At 35.2% G+C, this 27,052-nt stretch overlaps 2 protein-coding genes across 2 annotated transcripts; both read left to right on the top strand.

The window, feature by feature from the left end:
- Positions 1–7,440: 7,440 nt before the first annotated feature.
- On the top strand, positions 7,441–10,531 carry LOC139864544 (uncharacterized). The gene is made up of 6 exons (XM_071853128.1): positions 7,441–7,547; positions 7,645–7,754; positions 8,358–8,449; positions 8,560–8,741; positions 9,355–9,459; positions 9,814–10,531. Exons 1-6 carry the CDS (start codon positions 7,441–7,443, stop codon positions 10,259–10,261), a joined length of 1,044 nt encoding a protein of 347 aa, XP_071709229.1. The 3' UTR covers positions 10,262–10,531.
- A 1,458-nt stretch (positions 10,532–11,989) lies between these two features.
- LOC139862764 (uncharacterized) lies at positions 11,990–13,717 on the top strand. The gene has a single exon (XM_071851394.1). The coding sequence runs from the start codon at positions 12,413–12,415 to the stop codon at positions 13,556–13,558; it is 1,146 nt and encodes a 381-aa protein (XP_071707495.1). The 5' UTR covers positions 11,990–12,412; the 3' UTR covers positions 13,559–13,717.
- The last annotated feature ends 13,335 nt before the right edge of the window (positions 13,718–27,052 follow it).

Genomic DNA, 27,052 nt, shown 5'->3' with positions numbered 1-27,052 from the left:
ATTATACAATCTTCTACAAAACACGAATACATGTACAAATTTTAAAACATATTGTACAACCTTTATATAATAATTGTATTTTGATTTTAAAAAAAATTCAAGAGACATTTGTTATTACTAATAATTATTAATTATTATTCAAAATATAAATACTCAAGTTTTAAGCAGAGTTTATTATTATTATTTATTTTTATTATCATAATTATAATTATTATTATTATTATATTATTAATATTCAAATATGGATTCTTTTTAGGGGATTAATTGCATTACATATGTATGCGAAAATACATGTCTCAATATGTTTGTAAAAATAACGACAAATTTTTAGTCGGAATCCGTAGTTCCACGAGCTATTAAACTAAATGTCTTTAGCATTACATTTACATTCACTTAATACCTAGAACATATTATTAAACTGTTTCATTTAAACAAACTCGTGATTCCACGGGTCATTTCACTAGTTTGAGTTTTTTATCCATAAGTATGGAGGAATGAAAAATGAATGATGGAAAAGATTAGCTTCTTGAACTTTCAATTCAAAAGGGTTACGAATGAAAGAAAATTACGTGTGTCTGTACTTACTAAATCCTAATAACTTATAACTTAATACGGAAATATACTTTTTATTCTTTATCATTTCGTATGATAACTATGTTCATCACTTGATTATTTTCTTTTTCAAATGTTATTTACCTTTCAACTCAAAATTACACTTAATTATTTCCTACAGAGTATTTTTTTTTTTTTGAAAGGCAAAATAATTTTATTAATATATAAATATATGTACATTATACATCCCCGAAAAGTAACAAACATCCAACGATTATAACTACTAGACAAATGGAATTAAAAACCGACTATAAGTAAAACCCCCAGGAGAGGGGACTCAACGAATCGAGTAGGGACACGAAGTAGTACACAGTGCTGATCGAGCAGCGACAAAGCATAAACTCCAAGGCCCGTTTAACCCCTGAAGATCTTGCCTTATAGAAGGTTAGCCACGAGAAGCATAGGGGATGCTGTGGGGTATTAGCCAATGCCCACTCTTGATGTAACAACGCAATACGAGCTCGGGTTAATGAGCCATTGTGACCATTGAATTTGAGCTTTCTTTATTCGACCCGAAATCCATTTAAAGGATGAAAGTTGGATATCCGCTAGAATTGAAGGTATGTCCCAGATTTGGTTTTGAAAGATTTTTAGGTTGCGATATCTCCAAATAGAATAACCGCATACCCACTTGGTGGCTTCCCATATTTTTGAACCTATCGATGAGAGACTGGAGCTGCAGCTACTTGAAAATAAATCCGCGACGTTTAGTTCTGCCGGGGGAGAAAAATTCCACCATTTGTAAAAATCCAACCATATAGCTTTAACCTGGGGGCATGTGGCAAGAATATGTTCGGTTGTCTCGGACGAGTCTTGGCAGATATTGCAAAGAACCGAACCGAGGTCTAAACCACGTTTGTCAAGTTCGAGTTTAACTGGAAGTCGATGAAGTTTTGCTCGCCAAACGAAAAGTTCAACTTTTAATGGGACAGATCTGTTGCGTTTTGTAGGTGGTTTTACAGTTGAAGGTTGGAGACGAAGCATGTCTAAGTTTGCCGAAACTTGTTTGGTGAAAGAGTTATCCGAATCTGTTAGGGTGCAAAGCCACGAGTCTTCGGTAACGTTATTAGTATTCTGAGGTGGAGTAAAGTTCTCGATCAAACTTGATAGCTCCTCCATATCGCTAGCGCTTCTGCCCCTTGGAGAATGGAGCCAACTGCCATTGAATGAAAAGGATGACCCAGCTAAGTCCACCCGATCGAAGACGGTGCAACTTTTATCAGTATCAAGTGCAAATAATCGGGGGTATTTTTCTTTCAGAATGAAGCTCCCAAGCCAACGGTCGTGCCAAAAAGCTGTGCGTTTTCCATCTTTTAGAAACCTGCAAAAAATATGCGAAAAATCCCATCCAGCTTTCTCGAAATCCTTAGTGATATTGATGATGTTAAACCAAGTGGCACCGAGTTTCTTAAACCTGCAAAAGTCGTTAGTGACAAGCCCACCGTCCCTACCGTAAATACTAGAAATCACTTTAGTCCAAAGTGAGCAAGGTTCCGATTTGAACCGCCACCACCATTTTCCTAGCAAGGCTAGGTTTTTGGCGGAAAGCGATCCAATGTCTAAACCTCCCGAGTCGTAAGGTAGTAAAGTGTCATCCCATTTAACCCAACATATTTTCTTACCCGACCCGGACCCGCCCCAGAAAAAATTACAACGAAGCGATTCAAGTTGTTTTAAGATAGAGGACGGGGCTTTGAAGAGTGAAAAGTAATAAAGTGGAAGACTAGAGAGAACGGATTTTACCAATGTGAGCCGACCTCCGAAAGATAAAGTTTTTGATTTCCACTCCGCGAGTCGCTTTTTGAATTTGTCCACCACCGGAAGCCAATGAGTGGGTTTGTTCATCTTAACTCCTATGGGTAAACCTAAGTAGGTAAAAGGAAAATCACCCGCTTTACATCCGATTCTTAGAGCTATACTTTCCAAGTCCCCATTCGAAACACCAACACCGAATAGATTGCTTTTATGGAAGTTAACTTTTAGACCCGAGAGATCTTCAAAGCACTTGAGAATTTTCATGGTGTTCAATATGTTGTGACGGGACCACTCACCAAAAAAGATGGTATCGTCGGCGTATTGTAAGTGCGAAATTATGACTTTTTCTTTACCGACTTCTATCCCTTTGAAATGCCCCGACAACATGGCACGCTTTACAAGGAGGTTTAAACCTTCCGCCGCAATTATGAATAAAAAGGGGGAGAGTGGGTCACCTTGCCTAACACCTCGTTCCGGGGTGAATTCACGGGTTGGGGATCCGTTAACGAGAATGGATATTGAGGCGGAGCTAAGGCATGCGAAGATCCATTTTTTCCATCTATTACCGAACCCGATATTCTCCATGGTTTCCATCAAGAAGTCCCATTTTAGGCAATCAAAAGCCTTTTCGAAATCTACCTTGAAAATGAAACCTTTTCTTTTTTGTCGTTTGAGTTCATCGATAGTTTCGTTTGCGATGAGAACCCCATCGAGAATAAATCTTCCTTTCAAGAATCCACTTTGTTCGGAACCTACGAGTTTATGGATAACCTTTTCGAGTCTCTTTGAAAGAACTTTTGCCACAATTTTATAGTAAGACCCGATAAGGCTAATGGGGCGAAAGTCACTGGGGGTTAGCGGGTTATGTTTTTTGGGGATGAGTGTGGTAAAGGAAGCATTACACCCCTTGGAGAATTCCATATTTGACCAAAACCAGTTGAAAGCGTTAACTACATCATTCTTCACTAACCACCAATATTTTTTGTAGAATTTCAAATTGAAACCGTCCGGACCGGGTGCTTTAGAGCTACTACAACAACGAATTGCCTCCCAAATCTCGGATTCACTAAAGGGGTTTTCGAGCATCTCATTATCATTGTCGTTTAAGATCTTTGATTGAAGGTTGAAAGAGCATGAAGAATCATTATTAGCTTTGAAGATGTTCGAGTAATGGTTGAAGATTTCATCTTTAATTGCGTTTGGTTCCTCCGACCAACAACCATTAATTGAAATGCCGAAAATATTATTTTTCGTGTTTCTCCTTTTGACGTAATTGTGGAAGAACTTTGAGTTTTCGTCTCCCTCAAGGGACCATTTGATGCGGGCTTTTTGTTTAAGCATTTTACATTTGATTTTCTCTTTTTCAATCCATGCTTTACGTTCGTTCAACCACGTATCCCTCTCGGTTTGAGATAAAATTCTGATCTGAGCATTCTTTTCCCACTCGCTAACCGAATCTGCTAGTTCTTGGATCTCGATATCGAGTTTACCAAAGTTTGTTTTGCTCCAATCGTTGAGTGCTTTTTTCACGTTTTTTAGCTTATTTCGAAGTATGCAATCACCACGGTTACCACCGACATGTAAATTCCATGCATTTGAAATGACTTCCACCGAACCCTTATCATCGAGCCAAGCGTTGAATACTCTAATTGGCTTTGGGCCAAAGTCGATGATTCGGTCTCGGAGAATTATTGGGCAATGGTCGGAGGTGAATCTATCCAAGGTGTTTGCGAAAAGAGTTGGCCAGATATTATGAAACTTGCTGGAGACAAGGAAACGATCTAACTTACTGAATTTTAAACCGTCTCCGCTGATTCTCGTGAACTTTTGGCCGCCAAGAGGTATTTCAATTAAACAGCACTTATTGATGAAATCGTTGAACATATCCGACCAGGGTTTGTTGAAGTCGCAATTTAATCTTTCGTCTAAACCTCTAACCTCGTTAAAATCCCCGCAAAGTAACCAAGGCATGTCTTTAAAGTTGAGAAGATTTTCTAAACTTTCCCACATTAGTTTCTTCTTGGCGGTGTTATGTGGTCCGTAGACATTGACAAAAGCTATTTCTTCATCGATACCTTTCCAATGTCCTTTGATAGTTAAAAAGAATTCGCCTTCGATCGCTTGATTGACATTAAAAACATCAGTGTTCCAGACTAACAACATCCCACCCGAGAAACCTACTGCATGTTTTTGTATGTACTTGAAGTTTTCAGAACCCCAAAAATTCTCTATTACTTTGTCTTCGATCTCACCACACTTGGTTTCCTGGAGTGCTAGCACCTGTGGTTTTTCTTGTCTACATAGTTTTTGAATCCAATCCTTTCGATCATCCTGTCCAATACCACGAATGTTAAGAGATAAGATATTCATTATGAAAACAATGACTTACCGAGGGTTGGAGGTAGATCAACAATGTTGATCCGCTTTCCAACGAATGCCGATCTCTTTTCCGAGCTCTTTATGGTTGAGGCTGCCGATGGATCCCGAAGAGTTACCTTTCCTGGAACGAGAGAGACCATTGGAAGAAGCTTCATTGATGTGTTTCGATGATGTGTTTTTATCTTTCAATTTCTTTCGATTGTTGGTAGGGAGTTTCTTGATAGAGTTGAAAGCATCTGAGAGCTTTTGGAGATCAAGGTCAATAATTGGTGATTGGTTTGATGCAGCGTTGGTTGCCAAAACAGTGTCAGTGTTTAAGTTATGCTCGGGGTTGGGATTAGGGATAGTTGGGTTAACTGAGTTTGGATCGGGGATAGGTTCGGCAGTTGAAATGGGATTGTGAATATCATTACTGGGATTAGCTGCGGGTTGATCCGGGATATTAATAATGGGTTGGGTAGACTTTGGTGTAGTAATGGGCTCAGGAATTGGGCTAGAGGGTTGATGAGGTGAATTGGGTTTAGGGGGAGTAATGTGCCTGGAGGTATTGATTGGGCTCGTCACCGTGTTAAAAATAGTTGAAGGGTCAGGGGTATTTTGGTTACCGTTATTCTCGACATTAATGAAGGTATCGGGAACATGAGGGGATTTATTGCTCTGTGAAAAAATCTTGTTAGTTTCGAGGCGTTTTGATTCGGAAGACAAACCGTTTGTTCCACCTTTATTGTGCTTTGTTTCGACCGGTGCCGGAGTATGACTGTTGCAATCAGAAAAAGAACCATGACCTTCAATGTTGACGTTATCGGAATCTGGATTTAGGGGCGGAAAGGAATCGTTCACCGATTTTATCCCATCATCGTTACTAGACGTGTAACCATCACTTTCACTAGAGTTGGAAGTATCATCCGACGTGTATGAATCCGAATCCGAGACAATTTCCACAATGTCGTTAGTATCTTCGATAACATGGACATAGACGAGTTGAGTGCCTACCAATAGTCTGACATACCCACTAACAATCATTGGATCCCAAATTTTGATGAGGACTTTACCTTTAACAAGATTCTTAGCTTCTAAAAGGTTGCAGTTTTGTGTGTCGAGGGGTTCTCCCCACCATAAAGCAATTGATTTGAAAGTGTTTTCATTCCAGCATATCGTTGGGACGCCTGTGATCGTGACCCAGGTGAGTCGACCCGGGGGGCTATCCTGGATATTCCAAGGTTTAAGGGAATCCAACCAATCACGAATGGGATGATTTTCATTCTCCAAAATATTGGTAACCACTGCCTTGTTGTTTAAGATTAGTAACACAGAGACTCCACCTAAATACTTAATGTTACAGTCGTGTAAACCCGCTGCAATGCAGACTTCTTCAATGCATTCAAGTGTTTCAATCTTCTTGACCACACCACCGATGGCGTTTTCAAGATATTTGACGTTGGTTTCGCAATCCTTTGCTTGAGTTACTCTTTTTGTTTTTGATTTTATTTCCTGCCCTTGTTGATGGATAGTTGGGTTGTCGATAATTACTTCTTTGAAGAGCCTCTCATCCACGTAAGAGTTGTTCATGAAGATCTTTTTGAAGGGTCTAGGTTTAGTCGGCAGTGGGTTTTGAGTTTGCTGCTTTGAGTTTCTCTCTTTGGCAATAAAAACTTTGAAGTGATTTCCATCGATAATAATGGTGTTTAGTTTTCTTGCCATGAATTCTTTGTCATTGACATCTTCGAATCGAACAAACCCAAATCGTTGGCCACTTTTAAGCTTTTTGAAGGGAACAAAAACTTCCTTAACGATACCGAATGGTCTGAAGATATTCCAAAGTCCAGCGATGTTTAGGTGTTCTGGAAAATTGTGAAACATAAAAGAGGTGAGGTTCGATGGTAGGTTTGAGTTGTGTTGATGTGATTTTGGGGTATTAATCTTAATCGGCGATTGATAGGTTTGATGGCCAGATCCATATTTTTTGATCAGATCCTTCGCCTGGGAGATGGAGGTATTAGGTATGATGTTGGGATCGTGCAAGAAGGGATGGTTAGAGTTGCTCTTGTGTTTTGAGATGGATGTAGATCGTCTTTTTCGGGTGACCTCGACCCATACACCTTCTTCAGCTGCAGTAGTTGTTGGAGGGTTATTGTGATTGTTGACGGCGGGTATTGGTGGCGGTGGTGGGAGATGGCTGTCGTTGTTGGAGGTGAAGGGTGGAGGTGGCGGTTTGTGGTGGTGACCGTCGGTGTTCTTTGGTGGCGGTGGGGGATTGGGGGTGAAAGGGGAGGTTGTTGGAGGGTTATTGTGATTGTTGACGGCGGGTATAGGTGGCGGTGGTGGGAGATGGCTGTCGTTGTTGGAGGTGAAGGGTGGAGGTGGCGGTTTGTGGTGGTGACCGTCGGTGTTCTTTGGTGGCGGTGGGGGATTGGGGGTGAAAGGGGAGGTAGGGATTGGGAGCATTTTTAGATCTGTTGTAATGTGGAACAATATTCAACAATGCTAACTACTGGTTTGAACTTTTTAGATCTCAAAATTAAATTGAAAAAATTGAAATGAAATTTCAACGGAGCAAAAAGTCAATTATTATGACTCACATATGAATTGGAAATCCAAGCTCTTGATTCTATCAGACTTTTATAAGAAACAAACATATCGTCATGAAATGAGGATTCAAATTCACAAAAATGTCTTGACGAAATCCGATGGTGTATGAACTTTGACGGCGGAGCAAACATAAAATCGGTTGTGGTGGTGCTGTTTTCTACCTCCGGCGGTCTTGCAAGAGTAGAAGCAACATCGGTCGATTGTGATGAACGGTCCTTATGATGAAGATGGTTGTAGATCTGTTTTGAATTTTTTTTTTTTTTTTTTTTTTTTTTTTTTTTATCGGCTAAATAACACTATGTAAAACAGATTAGGAGTAGGTTTAATTGTACTCGAGACTATGGCCGCTAAAGATATCTCCTACAGAGTATTACTTCTATGTTATTTTAGGGTTGAAACATCTGATACCATGAGAATAGGTATTCTTCTCATTGATCACCAAATGAAACATTACAAAATATATATATAGAAATAACATAACATCTAACATTATAATGGGCTAATATAACCAAAGGTCATTTGAGCTAGCGGTATCGTGGTGGCCCTCTAACCAAGAGGTTGAGGGTTCAAGTCTCACTTTAGACATATTCGTGGTTGTAAATATTTGTATTAATGGTGTGTGTTTGCGTTTCAAAAAAAAATAAAAAAATAAAAATGGGCTAATATAAATTACTATTTCTATATTTTTTCAATTTTCGCCCAATTTTTGTATAACCTCGAAAAAAAAGTAGTGTAGAAATGAACCGGTCCAAAAAAGACGCGAAACACAATCTTATCCCTAAGACAAGAATCAACCGGTCCAAAAGTAGAGTCGGTAACCATTTTTTCTTTATATAATCGGTATATACCATTATTCTCCTGCCCGGTGCTTGGCTGGGCACTCGCCCCCTTCTGTTTCTCTCATTTTATTTCTGGAATCCGAATTATTCTTTTAGAATCTCTCACCAATTTTATCTTTGTTTTGTCAATTTTATATTTGTTGTTTCAATATATCAATCAAAATCCATTTAATCTTCATATAGCCACCATGGATGCACCCATTCAGATCGATGCTCAACAACAACAACAACAACTCATCGATTCCTTTCCAGATCTGTCAAGTGTTCATCGTCAGGTTTTGTTTTTATTGTTAATTTAAGTTATATTTAATAAATCAATTACCTTTATTGCGAAATTGTAGTTATCTAGGGTTTTCTAGCTTTTTGATTTTATCAATTGATTTAGGATTTTCAATCGGATCAGGAGGATGAGAAGAAGGAAGTTGTAGCTTGTAGGTCTGAAGGGAATCAAAATCGGAATAATCACAAAGGAGAGGGATTATTAGGCGATGAAAATTGTGCAATTTGTCTGAATAAGATTGCCCTAGAGGAAACTGCACTCGTAAAAGGTTGCGAGCATGCCTACTGGTTTGTTTCCCCCATTTTCATTCATTTACTTTGAAATTATATAACTTGATTTGATTGTTTAGCCATTTGTTATCTGTATCTATGCATTGTTGTTGTTGGTGATGGTGTTATTGTGTCGTTTAAGTTGTACTACGATAAGCCGTGTTACATTTTGGTATCGCGTATTAGGATATAAATTGGCGGTTGTCCTGCTGTGTACTTGCAAATGGGTTTATCATGTTCTCTGTTTGAGCATTGTACGTAACACGATGGTTGAATAATTCTACTATTTATGTAGGTAAAATCTACGAATCAAATGATGTGACATGTCAAATGCTATATTAAGACGTCCCAACTCTTTCTTATTAAGATGTAAAAGAATGTATAGAAATAAAACGATTCTAAATTACAAAAAAATTGGCGTTAGGAATGATCATTGTGTGCTAATAACAATTCTTTTGTATATGATGATGAATTATAGATGCATCTCTGTTTGGTTAGAGTTTGACGTCACCATATGATCTCTTATGTGCTTTAGTCTTTGTAGTGGTTATTATGTCATTATTAAAGATGTTTCTGTAAAGGTTATACGATTTTTATGTGTAAAGTTAACCTATTATCTTTTTTCATGTAGTGTGGTCTGCATTCTTCGGTGGGCCACGTATAAGAAGGAACCAACCTGTCCTCAATGCAAGCATCCATTTGAATTCCTCAATATCCATCGTTCTCTTGATGGCAGGTATTAGGTCATGCTTAAAATTTCTAACATTTATAAATTTTATCATAATGGGATGATAATAATAATAATAACAAGGAAAGCATTACGTTATTATATAAACTGGGGATCACTCTGCCATTATATCTGACTTGGGGATACATCATACATTTCACTTGGCTTTTAAGGCACATTTTTCTTGGGAACAAAATGTTTCATATACTTCTACGTTAAAGCATCAGACTATCTTGTTTGTTTAAAGCTAATGTATCTCAAGAAAAGCTGATATATGAAATATGTGTATTAGGTAACTTAACTGGTTAAGTGTATATGTTTTTCATTTATTTTGAATCCTAATATTTATCTTGCTTTTAACAGCATTCATGACTATATGTTTGAGGAAAGCGTTTGCCTCCTCCTAAGAGCTTCATGGTTTCATCCTTTAAACGTGGAGAGTCATCAAGTGTTGGATGATCACGATCACGTTCTCGAAGACTTTTATCCTTACGAATACGATGAAGACGAAGATGATGAAGATCTAGATGAAGTGTATCTGGGCCGTTCATCAAATATCAACATCCGTATTGGCAATCGAAGATGGGGTAATAACGGGTTTGTTCGGGCTGGTAAACAAGAGGCCCGACCCGTTGTCCCAGACTTGGGTGCTGGTCCATCTACTCGTGAGCCAAAAAAGAAAGAACCTGCTGCAGCTCGTGACGCGGCTGCAGTGGGCCGTCGAGCCAAACGGACCCTCAAACGTGAAGCTGCAGACAAAGCTGCTGCTGCAAAACATCAGCAGCATTTGGTTAGGCTGGGCCGCAACTGATTCACTGTTTCTGTCTGATTAATCCCTCTTCTGTATGTACAGTTTTCTTCAACGTTTGTGAAATAATGGGTTTAGTGTTAGATGTTAAGTGATAAGAATGGGTCTCATACTGTGCATGACCCTGTATTGATCTTACTACTTCAGTTTATTAGGTTTCTGATGGTTAAGATGCTTTAATTCTATGTTGTTGGAATATTTAGTTCATGTTGGTATTGGTTTGAAAGCTGAGCAGCATGATTTATTTTAATGCAAACTGCTGTTTTCTTACAATAGATCTTGACTTTCATCACATGTTACTTTTCTTACCTATCTTTGTTCCCTGGTTAACTTTTTTTACTCTTTGCTTACCTAAACCTGTTTAGTCTTTCGTCGAGTTTTTGACATGCCAAGAATAGTGGACCCTAGCTTGTATTGTCAATTGTGTCGTGTGAGAGGTAACCGAGTTACGGATTCAAACAAGATTTATCGCTTTTGTACTTTTTTTTTACCTTTCCTTGACAATAAGCTTAGCGTACATCGCACTGACTATACTATTTTCTAAGTAGTTAAACTGTTTTACATCTGTTGAACGCTTTAGGAACACGACTATCTCTTCATAAATGAGGAGGATGATGACAAAATTCTTCGGCTTATCGACTCACATGATAATACAAGGAAGCAAATATAATACAAGCCGCATCTCTATAAACGTGATAGTTACTAAACACTTGATAGATTCGCCGTTCTTTGTATTTGTATGATTCAATCCTTTTGCATTCTATTTAGATTTTGGATTGTTCCCAACTTTCTAAAGGTGCATAGTTGAATAAAAACTGATGTACACAAATAACATTAACTACAAATTACGAATTGTCCTAGATAGGCAATTCTCGGTATCCTGCCTATAAAGAGTTACTTCCATGGACGATTTGTTATATGTCTAGTTTGACCCCTTGTTCTCAACTTAACTATCACTCTCCTATCATGTCACGCAAACACATGGCGTTCAAACAAGAGCGTGCAACGAGTTATAATGAGAAAGTATTTCACTTTTAAAGTAGACAATTTTAGAAAAAAGAAATGTGGACAAGAAAGGGTAGGAAACGGTCATGGCATAATCCGGTTAGACAGTGTATGTCAGAATGAGAATACTCCCCTTCCCCGGTAGCATGAACGGGAAAAATCTTTGAAATGTCAATATTGAAGGATCGGCTATTAAATTAGTTTCCTACAATTAGGGTCAGCCAAATATGCATCTGGCTAAAACTTTGAAAGTGTTATATGTTTGTGCTTGTGGGTCACTACTCACTAAACACAGCAGAAGTGGAGGCTGCAATATCAAGCAATCACCTTTCAACCTATAAAGTCTCACTCTTTCTCTCACTCACTATTATTTATACTCCATATCATATTTATACATATATGTGCCACATGTCAATATATGTGGCTTAGTCTGTGCCACGAGTCGGTCTATGCCTACGTGTCAGTCTGTGTGGCAATATATTGAGCTTACATGTCAGTTTGTGTTTATGTGTCAATTCACGTGGTACAGACCGAGCCAGCAGACTGACATGTGGCCGACTGTGCCACGTGAAAAAAAAATTATTAATTTTTTTTTTATAAAACAAAAGTTTTTTTATATTATTTTTTATTTTAGACATCCTGATCATCACCCTATATATATATATATACTTTATGTATGTACATACACATAGAGAGGAGTGTGTGCAGGCCGGGTATGTAGGGTAAGTAAAGAAAGAAACAATTAAGCATCAAACATTTTCAACCACTTTAACATGATCAATAATTCCTTACTATGATCATCATTCCATTTTTTCTTCTTTTCTTACCCCACCAACCACCCTCCACTCACCCCTTGAAAAAACACCAAAATTAATAAAAATTCAACTCTCTCTATACCTCCACATGCTGTTGCTTCAATTTATCATCTGTCTATCTTCCATTACAATTCCATTTTCATTTTCTTTAAGGAACAGTTACTATGCTTTCCTTTCAATTCAATTGGGTACTTGATCATCTCACTATCTAGCTTATATGTTGTTGTATTAATAGAGTATGTATTCTAATTTCCTACTTTCTTTTCTTCTTCATATTAATTTCAAATTTTACACTTAGAAAGAAAAGAAAATATCTTTTTTCTTTTTGGGTGTGATGGATTTATCATCATATGATCAAAGTAGTCGATTTCGATATAATCCTACACAAGAAGGTAGTACTGAATTTTCTGGGGTACTTGAGATTTATGTTCATCATGCTAGAAACATTCAAAATATATGTATCTATGAAAATCAAGATGTTTATGCTAAATTCTCACTTACTTATAACCCTGATGAGACTTTTTCAACTAGGGTCATTAAAGGTGGTGGTAAAAATCCTGAATTCAATGAGAAATTAATGATCCCAAAAATTAATCAGATTGATGCTGCTCTTCTTAAATGTGAAATGTGGATGCTTAGTAGAGCTAAAAACTTTTTGGAAGATCAACTTTTGGGTTTTTCATTAGTTCCAATATCTTTAATTCTTGCTAAAGGTGGAGAATTGACTCAAGATTTTAGTCTTTCTTCAACTGATTTGTTTCATTCCCCTGCTGGTACTGTTAAATTAAGTCTTTTGTTGAATACAAATGTAAATCATGTACCTTTTAATCATCATAGTATTGGTTCAACCGCCAATTCATCGATATCGTCTGAAGTTGTGTTGTTAGATCCTTCCAGGATTGAATTCCCAGATATAAATGTAGTTAAAGAAAATCAACAGATGGTTTCTGAGTATTACGGGTTATCGGGTCATGGGTTTGTTTCTAGGCCCAACTTCGTTGGGCCTGGACCGTTTCTTTGCTTAGGTGCATCTGTTGATGATTATGAAATGGTAATGAATTCGGTTTCTAATTCTCCTGATGATATCCAGAATTCGGGTTTTTTTAGTTCCACGTTGACGAGTTTAAGTGATGATAAGAACTCGGCTGATTCGTTGGATAAAAAGAATAACTTGCATAGTTCTGTTGATGTAGAAAGTTCGGGTTCTAAAGAAAATATTAATAATAATAAAAAAATGACTGAAAAAAAAGAGGTGAAGGAAGAAGAATCAGAAATGCAACAGCAAATAGTTGATATGTATATGAGAAGTATGCATCAGTTTACAGAGTCTTTGGCTAAAATGAAGCTGCCGATGAATCTTGAAAAGATTGAAACCGAAGATCGTGGTGATGTTATTCAGCTACCGGAGAATAATGTGGAGATCGAGAACAAGAAGAAAGATGGTGCTCGTGTTTTCTATGGTAGTCGCGCTTTCTTCTAATCATATGGGCGGGTCGGATTTGTATCATCTTTAAATTATGAGTTGCAATTTGTTAGGGAACTTTAGTGTATCGAATTGCTGAATGTTTGTAAGTAAAGTTTGACATCAGGTGTCAACTTGGTGAACATCTAATCTCCCACTGGTTTTTATGTGAAAATATGTTACAGTAGTTATTTTGTGTATTGCTATGCATGTTTGTCATCAACGTCATTGTTTCTGGCATTGGTTTCATATTTTATAACTATAACTATACACAACATTGTTATTAATGATACGCATATCCGCATACTTGTGCGGTATACGCATCTAAGTCCTAGCCTGCGTATTAGATAACGTCTATACGCTAATAACGGATCAAAGGTATAGCCGCGCTTTCTATGCGCCTATACCATTGTATGCGTTCTTTTCTAACTTGGTCAAACGCTTACCTTGTTTACCAAGTAAAACGATAAGGTCAATCCTTTATTCGGTTTCCTTAATTAACGTAAGTTGGTTATGAAATGGATTACGATTATATGGGGATAGAATCCTATTCAAACCTAAATTGCTTGCCTATAAATACATGACTCTAAAACCCTAAGGGAACACACGTTTCGTACGTAAAAAGCATACATTGGAAGAACAAGTATTCTTGCAATCATCACGACCGATTAAAACTTTCAGGTATGTTCTACGAACTATGAATCCTTCATGTCTTATGACCACTCAACCTCGTATGCTAGGTTGTTGGTGGACTTATGTTCTGCCACCCCGTTGGAATCGATATGATTTCACTGTGGGTTGTCCACGACTATTGTCGAAGGTTTGAATCATTTTTGTCCTTAAACCCTATTTATTGCACTCAAACGTGTTGGTGATTTTAGTGTCATCCAACATTCATTTTAGTTAATTGAATTTACTTGAATGCAAGAGTTAGCTAGTTATACTTAAGAACGGGTTCGGAGAGTGTGGAGTACACGCCCGTAAAAGTTGGCTGCTAATTGTCGCGTAATTGAGGGGGTCAAGAGTGCTGCGCCCCCTTGCGGGGTCCAAGGGGCAACGCCCCTGGCTGAAAAGTGTATTCCAGCCAAGTGGTATAAAAGTTCCCCCCCCCCCCCCCCCCCCCCCCCCCCCCCCGAAATGAAAGGTTATGTCCTTTCAAATATTAACTGCCGATAACAGGGGTTTTTCTTAATTCGGTTTTTGGTCATTCTGCATTCATAGTTTCATACAACAAACAGAAAACATACAAAATCTCTCTGATATCTGATTAGTGATTTAATTGTCAAAAACATTAATTGCGTTCTTGTCTTATCCCTGTGAAGCTTTCGTGAAACCAAGGAAATCATTAGGTCGAAATACTTTATAGAAAAAGTGAATACACGATTCAAGAATCAATCCGCACAGTCAATTCATACCCAATTTCTAACAAAGTGTAAGTTCATCCTAACCCTGTGAAAATATGTTTGATCTTATTTTTATATTTTAAAAAACCAATATTACTACACTGCTGACTATAAGGCTGGTCCCTATCTCTAGCCAAACTTGCGCTAGCTAAATGTTTGGCCAAGATTAACATGGTTAGGTTATTCCCCATCTATCTTAGTCTCATTTAACTGAACTTTTTTTTACATAAGCGCCACATCATCACCAGCCAATTTAACATTCCTTTAACGCAACACTCCAAATCTTTTACTAAATATTAACCACAATTATACTCCTAAAATATAAAATGTACAATTTACTAAACACAAAATACAAACCAAAACACATTTGGTTCCACAAGAGGAGTGCCAACCTACACCATTATTCTAGCTAACGTTTGATTTAAAGCACCACTACCTATCTTAGTTAAATGTTGGCTTTGCGCCAAAGCACTTAACTCACGAAGATAGTGAGCTGCCTTAGGTTAAACTTTGGTTTAGCTAAATGCTTAGCGTTGGATAACGTAAGGTAATGGGATTCACTTGCTTTTTTATTTTGTAAATTGTGTTTAGTAACTTGAACATTTATACACAAATTTTTCACAAATACATACATGCCTACCTCTGGACTTGAACCCCCAACCTCGTGGTTGTAAGGGTATAGATTTTATATTGTTGTAAATATTATTTGTGAGTATTATTTAGTAAATTTAGTGAGTGTTTAATGAAAGAAAAATGAAAGAGTTAATGTTAATGTCACGCTAATGTGAATGAGAGAAGTTCAGTTAAAATATGCTAAGATAGAAAATTATGAATTTGTAGTTTGCTAGATATCATTGTTGACTTTTTAATGAGTTTAAAGAGATTATACATACCTTACTTTTATCATTCTGTAGTTTATTCATTCAATTTTATTTTATTTTATTTTTATATAAATATCAAATTCGCCAAAAAAAACCTCATGTTATTAATTTAAAAGAACTAAATTACCCATGCATTTGAAACAAATCAAAATACTATAAACAATGTAAATTAACAAATGAGTTTTGCTAAATTGTATCCCCATGTCACATATTAACAACAAGAATATTTGTATAAATAAATAAAATGCTTTAACCAAAAATGAAAGTTTCTAAAATTAAATATGTATTTAAGGTATTTTTTTTTGTCTTAAATAGATATTTTAAGATTAATAAATGGTTCTTAACATGGGTCATGTGCCCATAACAAATACACAGAGTAGAGCCTCTGTAATTTGATACTCGATAAATTAATAATCTCGATAAAATTAATAATTTGTCCGGTCTCAACTTGGGACCAATACAAAATTGGACCCATATAAAATAATAAGATAATAGATTTTTTGAAAATCCCAATGTAAATATATTGGTCCCAGCGAAACTATAAATTAATAATTACTATTTTTTTTTCAAATCTCAATGTACATTGAACTTGACAAGTTCATTAATGTGTGAATGTGCATATATGAAAATTTGAAGGTCCTTGTTTATGTTTCATTCAAATAGGTAAAATGAACGGATATAATAATTTCGAATTACGATGCATTAATTTGAGATTTGCTCACAAATATAAGCCAATTGTTTAAATTAATAATTTATTAATTTATCGATATAACAATATCTCGCTAAATTAATAAAATATCTTGATCTCAACATTATTAATTTATAGAGGTTTCAGTGTATATGATATGATACGACTATCAATCAATTTTTAGATTGAATGTCAATTGACTAATCACAAATTACTATTTTAGCTTAGTAAGGTCTAACTTTGAATACGGCCGCTCAAAATCATCTTTGTTCAACTACGTATGTATTGATTTTGCATAATTTATGTTTGTTTCATTTCACATATTTTTAAAGATAGTAAATTGTTATGGTTATCTAGGATACGATGTGTAATAGGTTTGAAGTTTCTAAAATCTTGATAACTGTATTTATATATCAGTCCAAATACAATAAAATTGAATCAAATAAATTTCTATATCAGTACAAAGTTATAAATTGAAATATAGAAACACTTTAAAACAAGAAAGTTACGGGACACAAATTAAGAACACGAGTTTTGAAAGTACATTCGAGATATTTAAACACACCTTTAATAATGCATTAATGATATTTTACAAGATTGAGAGAAAATTGTATGTGCTTCATACCACTTGATTGTGTACAATTTATACACGAATTCAAACAGTAGTTCCGTTGAATATTATGATACAATAATTATAAAAGCATACATGACAAGACTCAGATATTATCCGCATCCTTGTCTTCACTCATAATTAATAGAATTCTCATTTAAGAATTAAAATTTGGGTTAATAGCCTTTTACTGTCAATTTTATTAGTTGATACTCTTCTTAAGAATTTCGTTATATTCACTCTTCCTATATGTGAATATGATGTACCTAATTCATCATCCTATGTTCGTTCGATTAGGCTATATTATATCAAGTTGTTCATCAATAGGTTTTTGGAAATGTGAATAGTCAATACAAATTTTGTATATAGAAAACTTTGACCATGATGGAGGCACTAATATATAATCTATATTTCAGCTTGATCGTTAATTTCAATGTTTTACAATCTCTTATAACTATACATTTTATTATGTATTATTATTAAATTTCTTCATATGGAAAACTTAAAACTGTAAATTTGTGATCATTTTTTTTTATGTAAACTAGTCTGGACCGGCTCGCGCGTTGCGGCGGAACTTTCGGGATGCGTATTCATATTTAAAGTATCGTTGTGTATATACAGAAGGGAACACGACCCATGTGTTAAACGCCGTTTTCGATGTCGTTGTGTTAAGCGTTTTTTAAAAAGTATCCGTTTCGAACGTAGTTTGTTTTGTTTTGTTCAATATATTTTTTTGAGTGTAACGGTGCTGTCGGAAAAATTTAACTCGCAGCGAGCAGAAAGATACGGGCTGTCGTTGTGTTTAGCATTTTTTAAAAAGTGTCCGTTTAAACGTGGTTAGTTTCTTTATATTCATAAAATTATTTCAAGTCTGACGCTGCCGTCGAAAAAATTTAACTCGTGGTGAGCGGGAAGATGCAAGTTGTCGTTGTGTTTAGCGGTTTTTTAAAAAAATTGTCCGTTTCGCGTATAGTTAGTCCCGTTGGGTTCGTAAGATTTTTCATAATTGAACGGTGGTCTCGAAAAAATTTAACTAGCACCCGAGCGAGAAGATAGGGCCCGTTATAAATTCTGGCGGAATTAGTTTCTTTTATTAAAATAAAATTATATATTTACACTTTTAACCCATGAGAAAGTGTAAACTTGAGGAGTCGTTGTGTAAATATAGCTGAAGTTGATGGACCGTTTATAATGTGAACGCAAACTCAAAACTACAATCCGATATAATTGAAACTACAAACATTCTCACATTATATAAGGGTTAAAGGGTTAATATGTTATATGCACTACCAATTTATGTCTCTTAATTCATAAAAACTTATTAATATACGGAGTATCATATCATATCATATATAAAAATTAATATATAAATATAAATATTTATTTATGACATATGAATACAAATTCGAAATCACCTATATAATCACAGGCAGTGCCGGAAGATAGTGTATCCAAAAGGGGTACTCGTCCGACCTGAATTTAATAAAAATCTACACTAAATTTTTTTTGACTAAAAAAGGTTTTTTTTAATATTTACCAATGTCATGAGTTTCGCCACCTTTGTAATCGGGTTCAAGTTCCGCCGCTGATCACATGTTTTAAGTCTCGTTAACAAATATATGATATGAGTATTTGTGTCATTTGTATTTTTCCAATAAATTTTATACGAATTCATATAAATGGAACAACATATGAATTTTAATTAGATATAAAATCATATTCAAATACAGGTAGCAAAAACCAAAATGATATATAATCTCATTTTTTATAAGAAACCTTTTAACTATGATTACTAAAGTCCTGTTTATTTTTTACTTAATATCTGTTTCTGTACAACTCTCAGTGAGTAAAATTATTGTTACTTTATTAGTTAAACTGTCACTTAATTTGAAAAGTTATCTATATGTAGAAGACATAAATCAAATTATGGAACGCATCTCATCAAGATTCTTTCTCTGTCGACTTGAAAAGTGCAGAATCCGAAATCAAACGTCTAAAGCTATGTTACAGTCAACGTGATCTTGATGCAGGCGAGTTGAACGATTTGGTTAATCTAAAAAAGATCAAGAAAAAGTTACAGATTCGTTTAGAATCAAAACACATAATTCATTCTCGTTATAAATGGTTAAAATTGGGCGATAAAAATTCTAGATTTTTCCATCTTGTTTCAAAGATCAAACAACAATCTTCCTATATAGCGGGAATGCAAATCAATAATTCGTGGGAAGAAGATCCGTCTACTGTCAAAGAATTCGCTGTTGAATATTTTGAATCCATCTTCTCAAATAACTGTTCTGTTATTAATTTGTCCGAGTTGGAATGGGCCGAACTCAATATTGCTCGTATCTCTGCTCAGTCTAGATCATGTTTAATCGATTTTTTCAGCACAAAAGACATACAGGAGGTCATCAATGGCTTTGACGGAAACAAAACACCGGGGCCGGACGGGTTTTCTTTGCAATTCTTCAAAAAATCTTGGTATTTTTTAGAAGATTACATTATGGAGTTTCTTGATCAGTTTCACACCACTCCTACGTTCCCAAAAGGTTTCAACTCGTCCTTTATTGTTTTGATTCCTAAATCAAACTCGGCAAAAAGTATTGATCAATTGAGGCCCATTAGTCTTATCAATGCCCCGTACAAGATTTTAGCTAAGACACTCGCTAATAGATTAAAAACCGTTATCCCTTCTATTATTAGTGAAAATCAAAACGGGTTCGTTCCTTCAAGACTTCTTATTGACGGGGTAATGGTTGTCAACGAAGTAGTGCATATGGCTAAGAAGAAAAAACGCCCAATCATTCTTCTCAAAATTGACTTCTCAAAAGCATACGATAGTGTATCCCATGAATTTTTGCTTACTGTTCTAGAAAAAATGGGCTTTGGTGCAAAGTTTATTTCTTGGATAAAAGCGTGCATTTCTAACATCAAATTCTCGGTCCTATTGAACGGGTCTCCTTCCCGGGAAGGTTCTATGAATCGTGGTCTAAGGCAAGGCGATCCCTTATCGTCGTTTTTATTCATTATAGTGGCGGAAATATTGAGCAAACTCCTTTCTTTAGATTTGTCCAAAGGTTTATTGAAAGGTTGTCAATTTGATAACGGGGTGAATATTAATCACTCTCAATTCGCGGACGACACCATTATCTTTGCATTTCCTTCTATTCAGGAACTAAATCGCATCAAGCATACACTGCTTCTTTTCTTCAAGTTATCCGGTCTTCAAATGAACGCAATTAAAACTACCATGTATGGCATTAATGTGTCTAGTGCTGATATGGTCTCTTATTCGAGCATTTTTGAGTGCAAAGTAGGTGTGTTTCCGTTCGAATATTTAGGCATTCCAATTGGGTTGTCTCGTAACAAGTCTTCTATGTGGGCCCCGATTATCAATAAATTCAAGAAAAAACTTGCGGGGTGGAAGGATAGATGTCTATCTTTCGGCGGTAGACTAGTGATGGTTAACGCGGTTATTTCTAATCTACCCATTCATTACATGTCCATGTATAAGGCTCCGGTGTCTATTATCAAACAACTCGAAAGGTATCGTAGAAATTTCCTTTGGGGCGGTGATTGCCTAAAAAAGAAAACTTGTCTTGTGAAATGGGAGTCGGTTTGTCTTCCAAAAGAGATGGGTGGTCTAGGTATTACTCCTCTTCGTTTAAAAAACTTGTCTTTGTTGGCAAAATGGTGGGCAAAACTTAACTCCAACAAGGTCTCTCTTTGGAAGTCTATCGTTGTTTCTTCCTTTGGTACTTCGTTTCGCGGAAAAATTATGAATGATGTCTCCTCCTTGCAATCGTCCCATCTTTCATCGATTTGGAATGATATTATTAACTTGCAAAAAGACGATGATTCCAATATCATCGTGGGCTCTAATATTTGGAAATGGAAGTTAGGAAACGGGGCAATCATTTTATTTTGGCTCGATCCTTGGGCCGAGGGGCTCATTTTGAAAGATGAGTATCCGTCTCTTTTCCTTATTTGTTCAAACCGAAATGTTTCTGTCAAAGATGTCCGATTCCCAGCTGATATTGCGCAGGCCCAAACTGGTTGGGCTTTAGCTTTTTCGCGGCCTGTTGACTGTTATGAGAATTGTAAGTATGCTGAGCTCTTGAACTTTTTATCTAGATTTTCCCTTTGTGATAATGAAGTTGATCTTGTCTTGTGGAATCATGATTCTTGTGATTCCTTTTCGGTTGCGGACGCAATTCGTTTCATCGTGCAAACGGGTCATATTACCACCCCGGTGTGGCCGAAAGTTATTTGGAGTAACAATGTTCCTTCTAAGGTTATGCTCTTTCATTGGTTGACTATTAGAAAGAGTATTCCCGTTCGTCTCATTTTAGCTCAAAGACATATTCTTCCTCAAAATTTTTCCAAGTTATGCGTGTGGTGTATGCTTGAAGAAGAATCTATTGAACATCTCCTTCTTCATTGTAATTGGACTTTTAAAATTTGGGCCGAACTCTTCCGTTGGTGGAATATTCGGTGGATTATTCCAAGCTCGGTTGAAGAATTCTCCTTTGATTGGTTCTACGGCATGGGACTTGTTCTAGAGGTAGACATCTATCACATAATATCAAACGCGTTAAGAGATTAATATATCACATAATATTCACATGTTAAAAATATATAGTTTCCAACAAAATTTGTTAAGCAATCATTTTTCAAGTAAACATGGTTGAAGTCCAGACTCACTAATGCATCCTAACAAACTCGATAAGACACACTAATGCAAAATTCTGGTTCTCTAAGACCAACGCTCGGATACCAACTGAAATGTCCCGTTCTTATTGATTAAAAACGTTCCATATTAATTGATTTCGTTGCGAGGTTTTGACCTCTATATGAGACGTTTTTCAAAGACTGCATTCATTTTAAAACAAACCATAACCTTTATTTCATCAATAAAGGTTTAAAAAGCTTTACTTAGATTATCAAATAACGATAATCTAAAATATCCCGTTTACACACGACCATTACATAATGGTTTACAATACAAATATGTTACAACAAAATAAGATTCTTGAATGCAGTTTTTACACAATATCATACAAGCATGGACTCCAAATCTCGTCCTTATTTAAGTATGCGACAGCGGAAGCTCTTAATAATCACCTGAGAATAAACATGCTTAAAACGTCAACAAAAATGTTGGTGAGTTATAGGTTTAACCTATATATATCAAATCATAATAATAGACCACAAGATTTCATATTTCAATACACATCCCATACATAGAGATTAAAAAATCATTCATATGGTGAACACCTGGTAACCGACATTAACAAGATGCATATATAAGAATATCCCCATCATTCCGGGACACCCTTCGGATATGATATAAATTTCGAAGTACTAAAGCATCCGGTACTTTGGATGGGGCTTGTTAGGCCCAATAGATCTATCTTTAGGATTCACGTCAATTAGGGTGTCTGTTCCCTAATTCTTAGATTACCAGACTTAATAAAAAGGGGCATATTCGATTTCGATAATTCAACCATAGAATGTAGTTTCACGTACTTGTGTCTATTTTGTAAATCATTTATAAAACCTGCATGTATTCTCATCCCAAAAATATTAGATTTTAAAAGTGGGACTATAACTCACTTTCACAGATTTTTACTTCGTCGGGAAGTAAGACTTGGCCACTGGTTGATTCACGAACCTATAACAATATATACATGTATATCAAAGTAAGTTCAAAATATATTTACAACACTTTTAATATATTTTGATGTTTTAAGTTTATTAAGTCAGCTGTCCTCGTTAATAACCTACAACTAGTTGTCCACAGTTAGATGTACAGAAATAAATCGATAAATATTATCTTGAATCAATCCACGACCCAGTGTATACGTATCTCAGTATTGATCACAACTCAAACTATATATATTTTGGAATCAACCTCAACCCTGTATAGCTAACTCCAACATTCACATATAGAGTGTCTATGGTTGTTCCGAAATATATATAGATGTGTCGACATGATAGGTCGAAACATTGTATACGTGTCTATGGTATCTCAAGATTACATAATATACAATACAAGTTGATTAAGTTATGGTTGGAATAGATTTGTTACCAATTTTCACGTAGCTAAAATGAGAAAAATTATCCAATCTTGTTTTACCCATAACTTCTTCATTTTAAATCCGTTTTGAGTGAATCAAATTGCTATGGTTTCATATTGAACTCTATTTTATGAATCTAAACATAAAAAGTATAGGTTTATAGTCGGAAAAATAAGTTACAAGTCGTTTTTGTAAAGGTAGTCATTTCAGTCGAAAGAACGACGTCTAGATGACCATTTTAGAAAACATACTTCCACTTTGAGTTTAACCATAATTTTTGGATATAGTTTCATGTTCATAATAAAAATCATTTTCTCAGAATAACAACTTTTAAATCAAAGTTTATCATAGTTTTTAATTAACTAACCCAAAACAGCCCGCGGTGTTACTACGACGGCGTAAATCCGATTTTACGGTGTTTTTCGTGTTTCCAGGTTTTAAATCATTAAGTTAGCATATCATATAGATATATAACATGTGTTTAGTTGATTTTAAAAGTCAATTTAGAAGGATTAACTTTTGTTTGTGAACAAGTTTAGAATTAACTAAACTATGTTCTAGTGATTACAAGTTTAAACCTTCGAATAAGATAGCTTTATATGTATGAATCGAATGATGTTATGAACATCATTATTACCTTAAGTTCCTTGGATAAACCTACTGAAAAAGAGAAAAATGGATCTAGCTTCAATGGATCCTTGGATGGCTCGAAGTTCTTGAAGCAGAATCATGACACGAAAACAAGTTCAAGTAAGATCATCACTTGAAATAAGATTGTTATAGTTATAGAAATTGAACCAAAGTTTGAATATGATTATTACCTTGTATTAGAATGATAACCTACTGTAAGAAACAAAGATTTCTTGAGGTTGGATGATCACCATACAAGATTGGAAGTGAGTTAGCAAACTTGAAAATATTCTTGATTTTATGTAACTAGAACTTGTAGAATATATGAAGAACACTTAGAACTTGAAGATAGAACTTGAGAGAGATCAATTAGATGAAAAAAATTGAAGAATGAAAGTGTTTGTAGGTGTTTTTGGTCGTTGGTGTATGGATTAGATATAAAGGATATGTAATTTTGTTTTCATGTAAATAAGTCATGAATGATTACTCATATTTTTGTAATTTTATGAGATATTTCATGCTAGTTTCCAAATGATGGTTCCCACATGTGTTAGGTGACTCACATGGGCTGCTAAGAGCTGATCATTGGAGTGTATATACCAATAGTACATACATCTAAAAGCTGTGTATTGTACGAGTACGAATACGGGTGCATACGAGTAGAATTGTTGATGAAACTGAACGAGGATGTAATTGTAAGTATTTTTGTTAAGTAGAAGTATTTTGATAAATGTATTGAAGTCTTTCAAAAGTGTATAAATACATATTAAAACACTACATGTATATACATTTTAACTGAGTCGTTAAGTCTGAAATGTCCCGTTCTTATTGATTAAAAACGTTCCATATTAATTGATTTCGTTGCGAGGTTTTGACCTCTATATGAGACGTTTTTCAAAGACTGCATTCATTTTTAAAATAAACCATAACCTTTATTTCATAGATAAAGGTTTTAAAAAGCTTTACGTAGATTATCAAATAATGATAATCTAAAATATCCTGTTTACACACGACCATTACATAATGGTTTATAATACAAATATGTTACAACAAAATAAGTTTCTTGAATGCAGTTTTTACACAATATCATACAAGTATGGACTCCAAATCTCGTCCTTATTTAAGTATGCGACAGCGGAAGCTCTTAGTATTCACCTGAGAATAAACATGCTTTAAACGTCAACAAAAATGTTGGTGAGTTATAGGTTTAACCTATATATATCAAATCGTAACAATAGACCACAAGATTTCATATTTCAATACACATCCCATACATAGAGATAAAAATCATTCATATGGTGAACACCTGGTAACCGACAATAACAAGATGCATATATAAGAATATCCCCATCATTCCGGGACACCCTTCGGATATGATATAAATTTCGAAGTACTAAAGCATCCGGTACTTTGGATGGGGTTTGTTAGGCCCAATAGATCTATCTTTAGGATTCGCGTCAATTAGGGTGTCTGTTCCCTAATTCTTAGATTACCAGACTTAATAAAAAGGGGCATATTCGATTTCGATAATTCAACCATAGAATGTAGTTTCACGTACTTGTGTCTATTTTGTAAATCATTTATAAAACCTGCATGTATTCTCATCCCAAAAATATTAGATTTTAAAAGTGGGACTATAACTCACTTTCACATATTTTTACTTCGCCGGGAAGTAAGACTTGGCCACTGGTTGATTCACAAACCTATAACAATATATACATATATATCAAAGTATGTTCAAAATATATTTACAACACTTTTAATATATTTTGATGTTTTAAGTTTATTAAGTCAGCTGTCCTCGTTAGTAACCTACAACTAGTTGTCCACAGTTAGATGTACAGAAATAAATCGATAAATATTATCTTGAATCAATCCACGACCCAGTGTATACGTATCTCAGTATTGATCACAACTCAAACTATATATATTTTGGAATCAACCTCAACCCTGTATAGCTAACTCCAACATTCACATATAGAGTGTCTATGGTTGTTCCGAAATATATATAGATGTGTCGACATGATAGGTCGAAACATTGTATACGTGTCTATGGTATCTCAAGATTACATAATATATAATACAAGTTGATTAAGTTATGGTTGGAATAGATTTGTTACCAATTTTCACGTAGCTAAAATGAGAAAAATTATCCAATCTTGTTTTACCCATAACTTCTTCATTTTAAATCCGTTTTGAGTGAATCAAATTGCTATGGTTTCATATTGAACTCTATTTTATGAATCTAAACAAAAAAAGTATAGGTTTCTAGTCGGAAAAATAAGTTACAAGTCGTTTTTGTAAAGGTAGTCATTTCAGTCGAAAGAACGACGTCTAGATGACCATTTTAGAAAACATACTTCCACTTTGAGTTTAACCATAATTTTTGGATATAGTTTCATGTTCATAATAAAAATCATTTTCTCAGAATAACAACTTTTAAATCAAAGTTTATCATAGTTTTTAATTAACTAACCCAAAACAGCCCGCGGTGTTACTACGACGGCGTAAATCCGGTTTTACGGTGTTTTTCGTGTTTCCAGGTTTTAAATCATTAAGTTAGCATATCATATAGATATAGAACATGTGTTTAGTTGATTTTAAAAGTCAAGTTAGAAGGATTAACTTTTGTTTGCGAACAAGTTTAGAATTAACTAAACTATGTTCTAGTGATTACAAGTTTAAACCTTCGAATAAGATAGCTTTATATGTATGAATCGAATGATGTTATGAACATCATTACTACCTTAATTTCCTTGGATAAACCTACTGGAAAATAGAAAAATGGATCTAGCTTCAATGGATCCTTGGATGGCTCGAAGTTCTTGAAGCAGAATCATGACACGAAAATAAGTTCAAGTAAGATCATCACTTGAAATAAGATTGTTATAGTTATAGAAATTGAACCAAAGTTTGAATATGATTATTACCTTGTATTAGAATGATAACCTACTGTAAGAAACAAAGATTTCTTGAGGTTGGATGATCACCTTACAAGATTGGAAGTGAGCTAGCAAACTTGAAAGTATTCTTGATTTTATGAAACTAGAACTTTTGGAATTTATGAAGAACACTTAGAACTTGAAGATAGAACTTGAGAGAGATCAATTAGATGAAGAAAATTGAAGAATGAAAGTGTTTGTAGGTGTTTTTGGTCGTTGGTGTATGGATTAGATATAAAGGATATGTAATTTTGTTATCATGTAAATAAGTCATGAATGAT

This window comes from Rutidosis leptorrhynchoides, chromosome 8, assembly GCF_046630445.1.
Source record: "Rutidosis leptorrhynchoides isolate AG116_Rl617_1_P2 chromosome 8, CSIRO_AGI_Rlap_v1, whole genome shotgun sequence".
Lineage (NCBI taxonomy): Eukaryota > Viridiplantae > Streptophyta > Magnoliopsida > Asterales > Asteraceae > Rutidosis > Rutidosis leptorrhynchoides.
The sequence above is the reverse complement of the archived record's forward strand: the minus strand, read 5'-3'. Positions and strand labels throughout refer to the sequence as shown.

What these genes read in the sequence shown, in the direction of transcription:
- LOC139862764 (XM_071851394.1), top strand. Translation starts at nt 12,413, where the DNA reads ATGGATTTATCATCATATGATCAAAGTAGTCGATTTCGATATAATCCT.
- LOC139864544 (XM_071853128.1), top strand. Translation starts at nt 7,441, where the DNA reads ATGAACTTTGACGGCGGAGCAAACATAAAATCGGTTGTGGTGGTGCTG. An exon ending in TCGGTCGATTGTGATGAACG is followed by an intron (nt 7,548 to 7,644) that starts GTCCTTATGATG and finishes TATGTAAAACAG; the next exon opens with ATTAGGAGTAGGTTTAATTG. An exon ending in GGTTGCGAGCATGCCTACTG is followed by an intron (nt 8,742 to 9,354) that starts GTTTGTTTCCCC and finishes TTTTTCATGTAG; the next exon opens with TGTGGTCTGCATTCTTCGGT.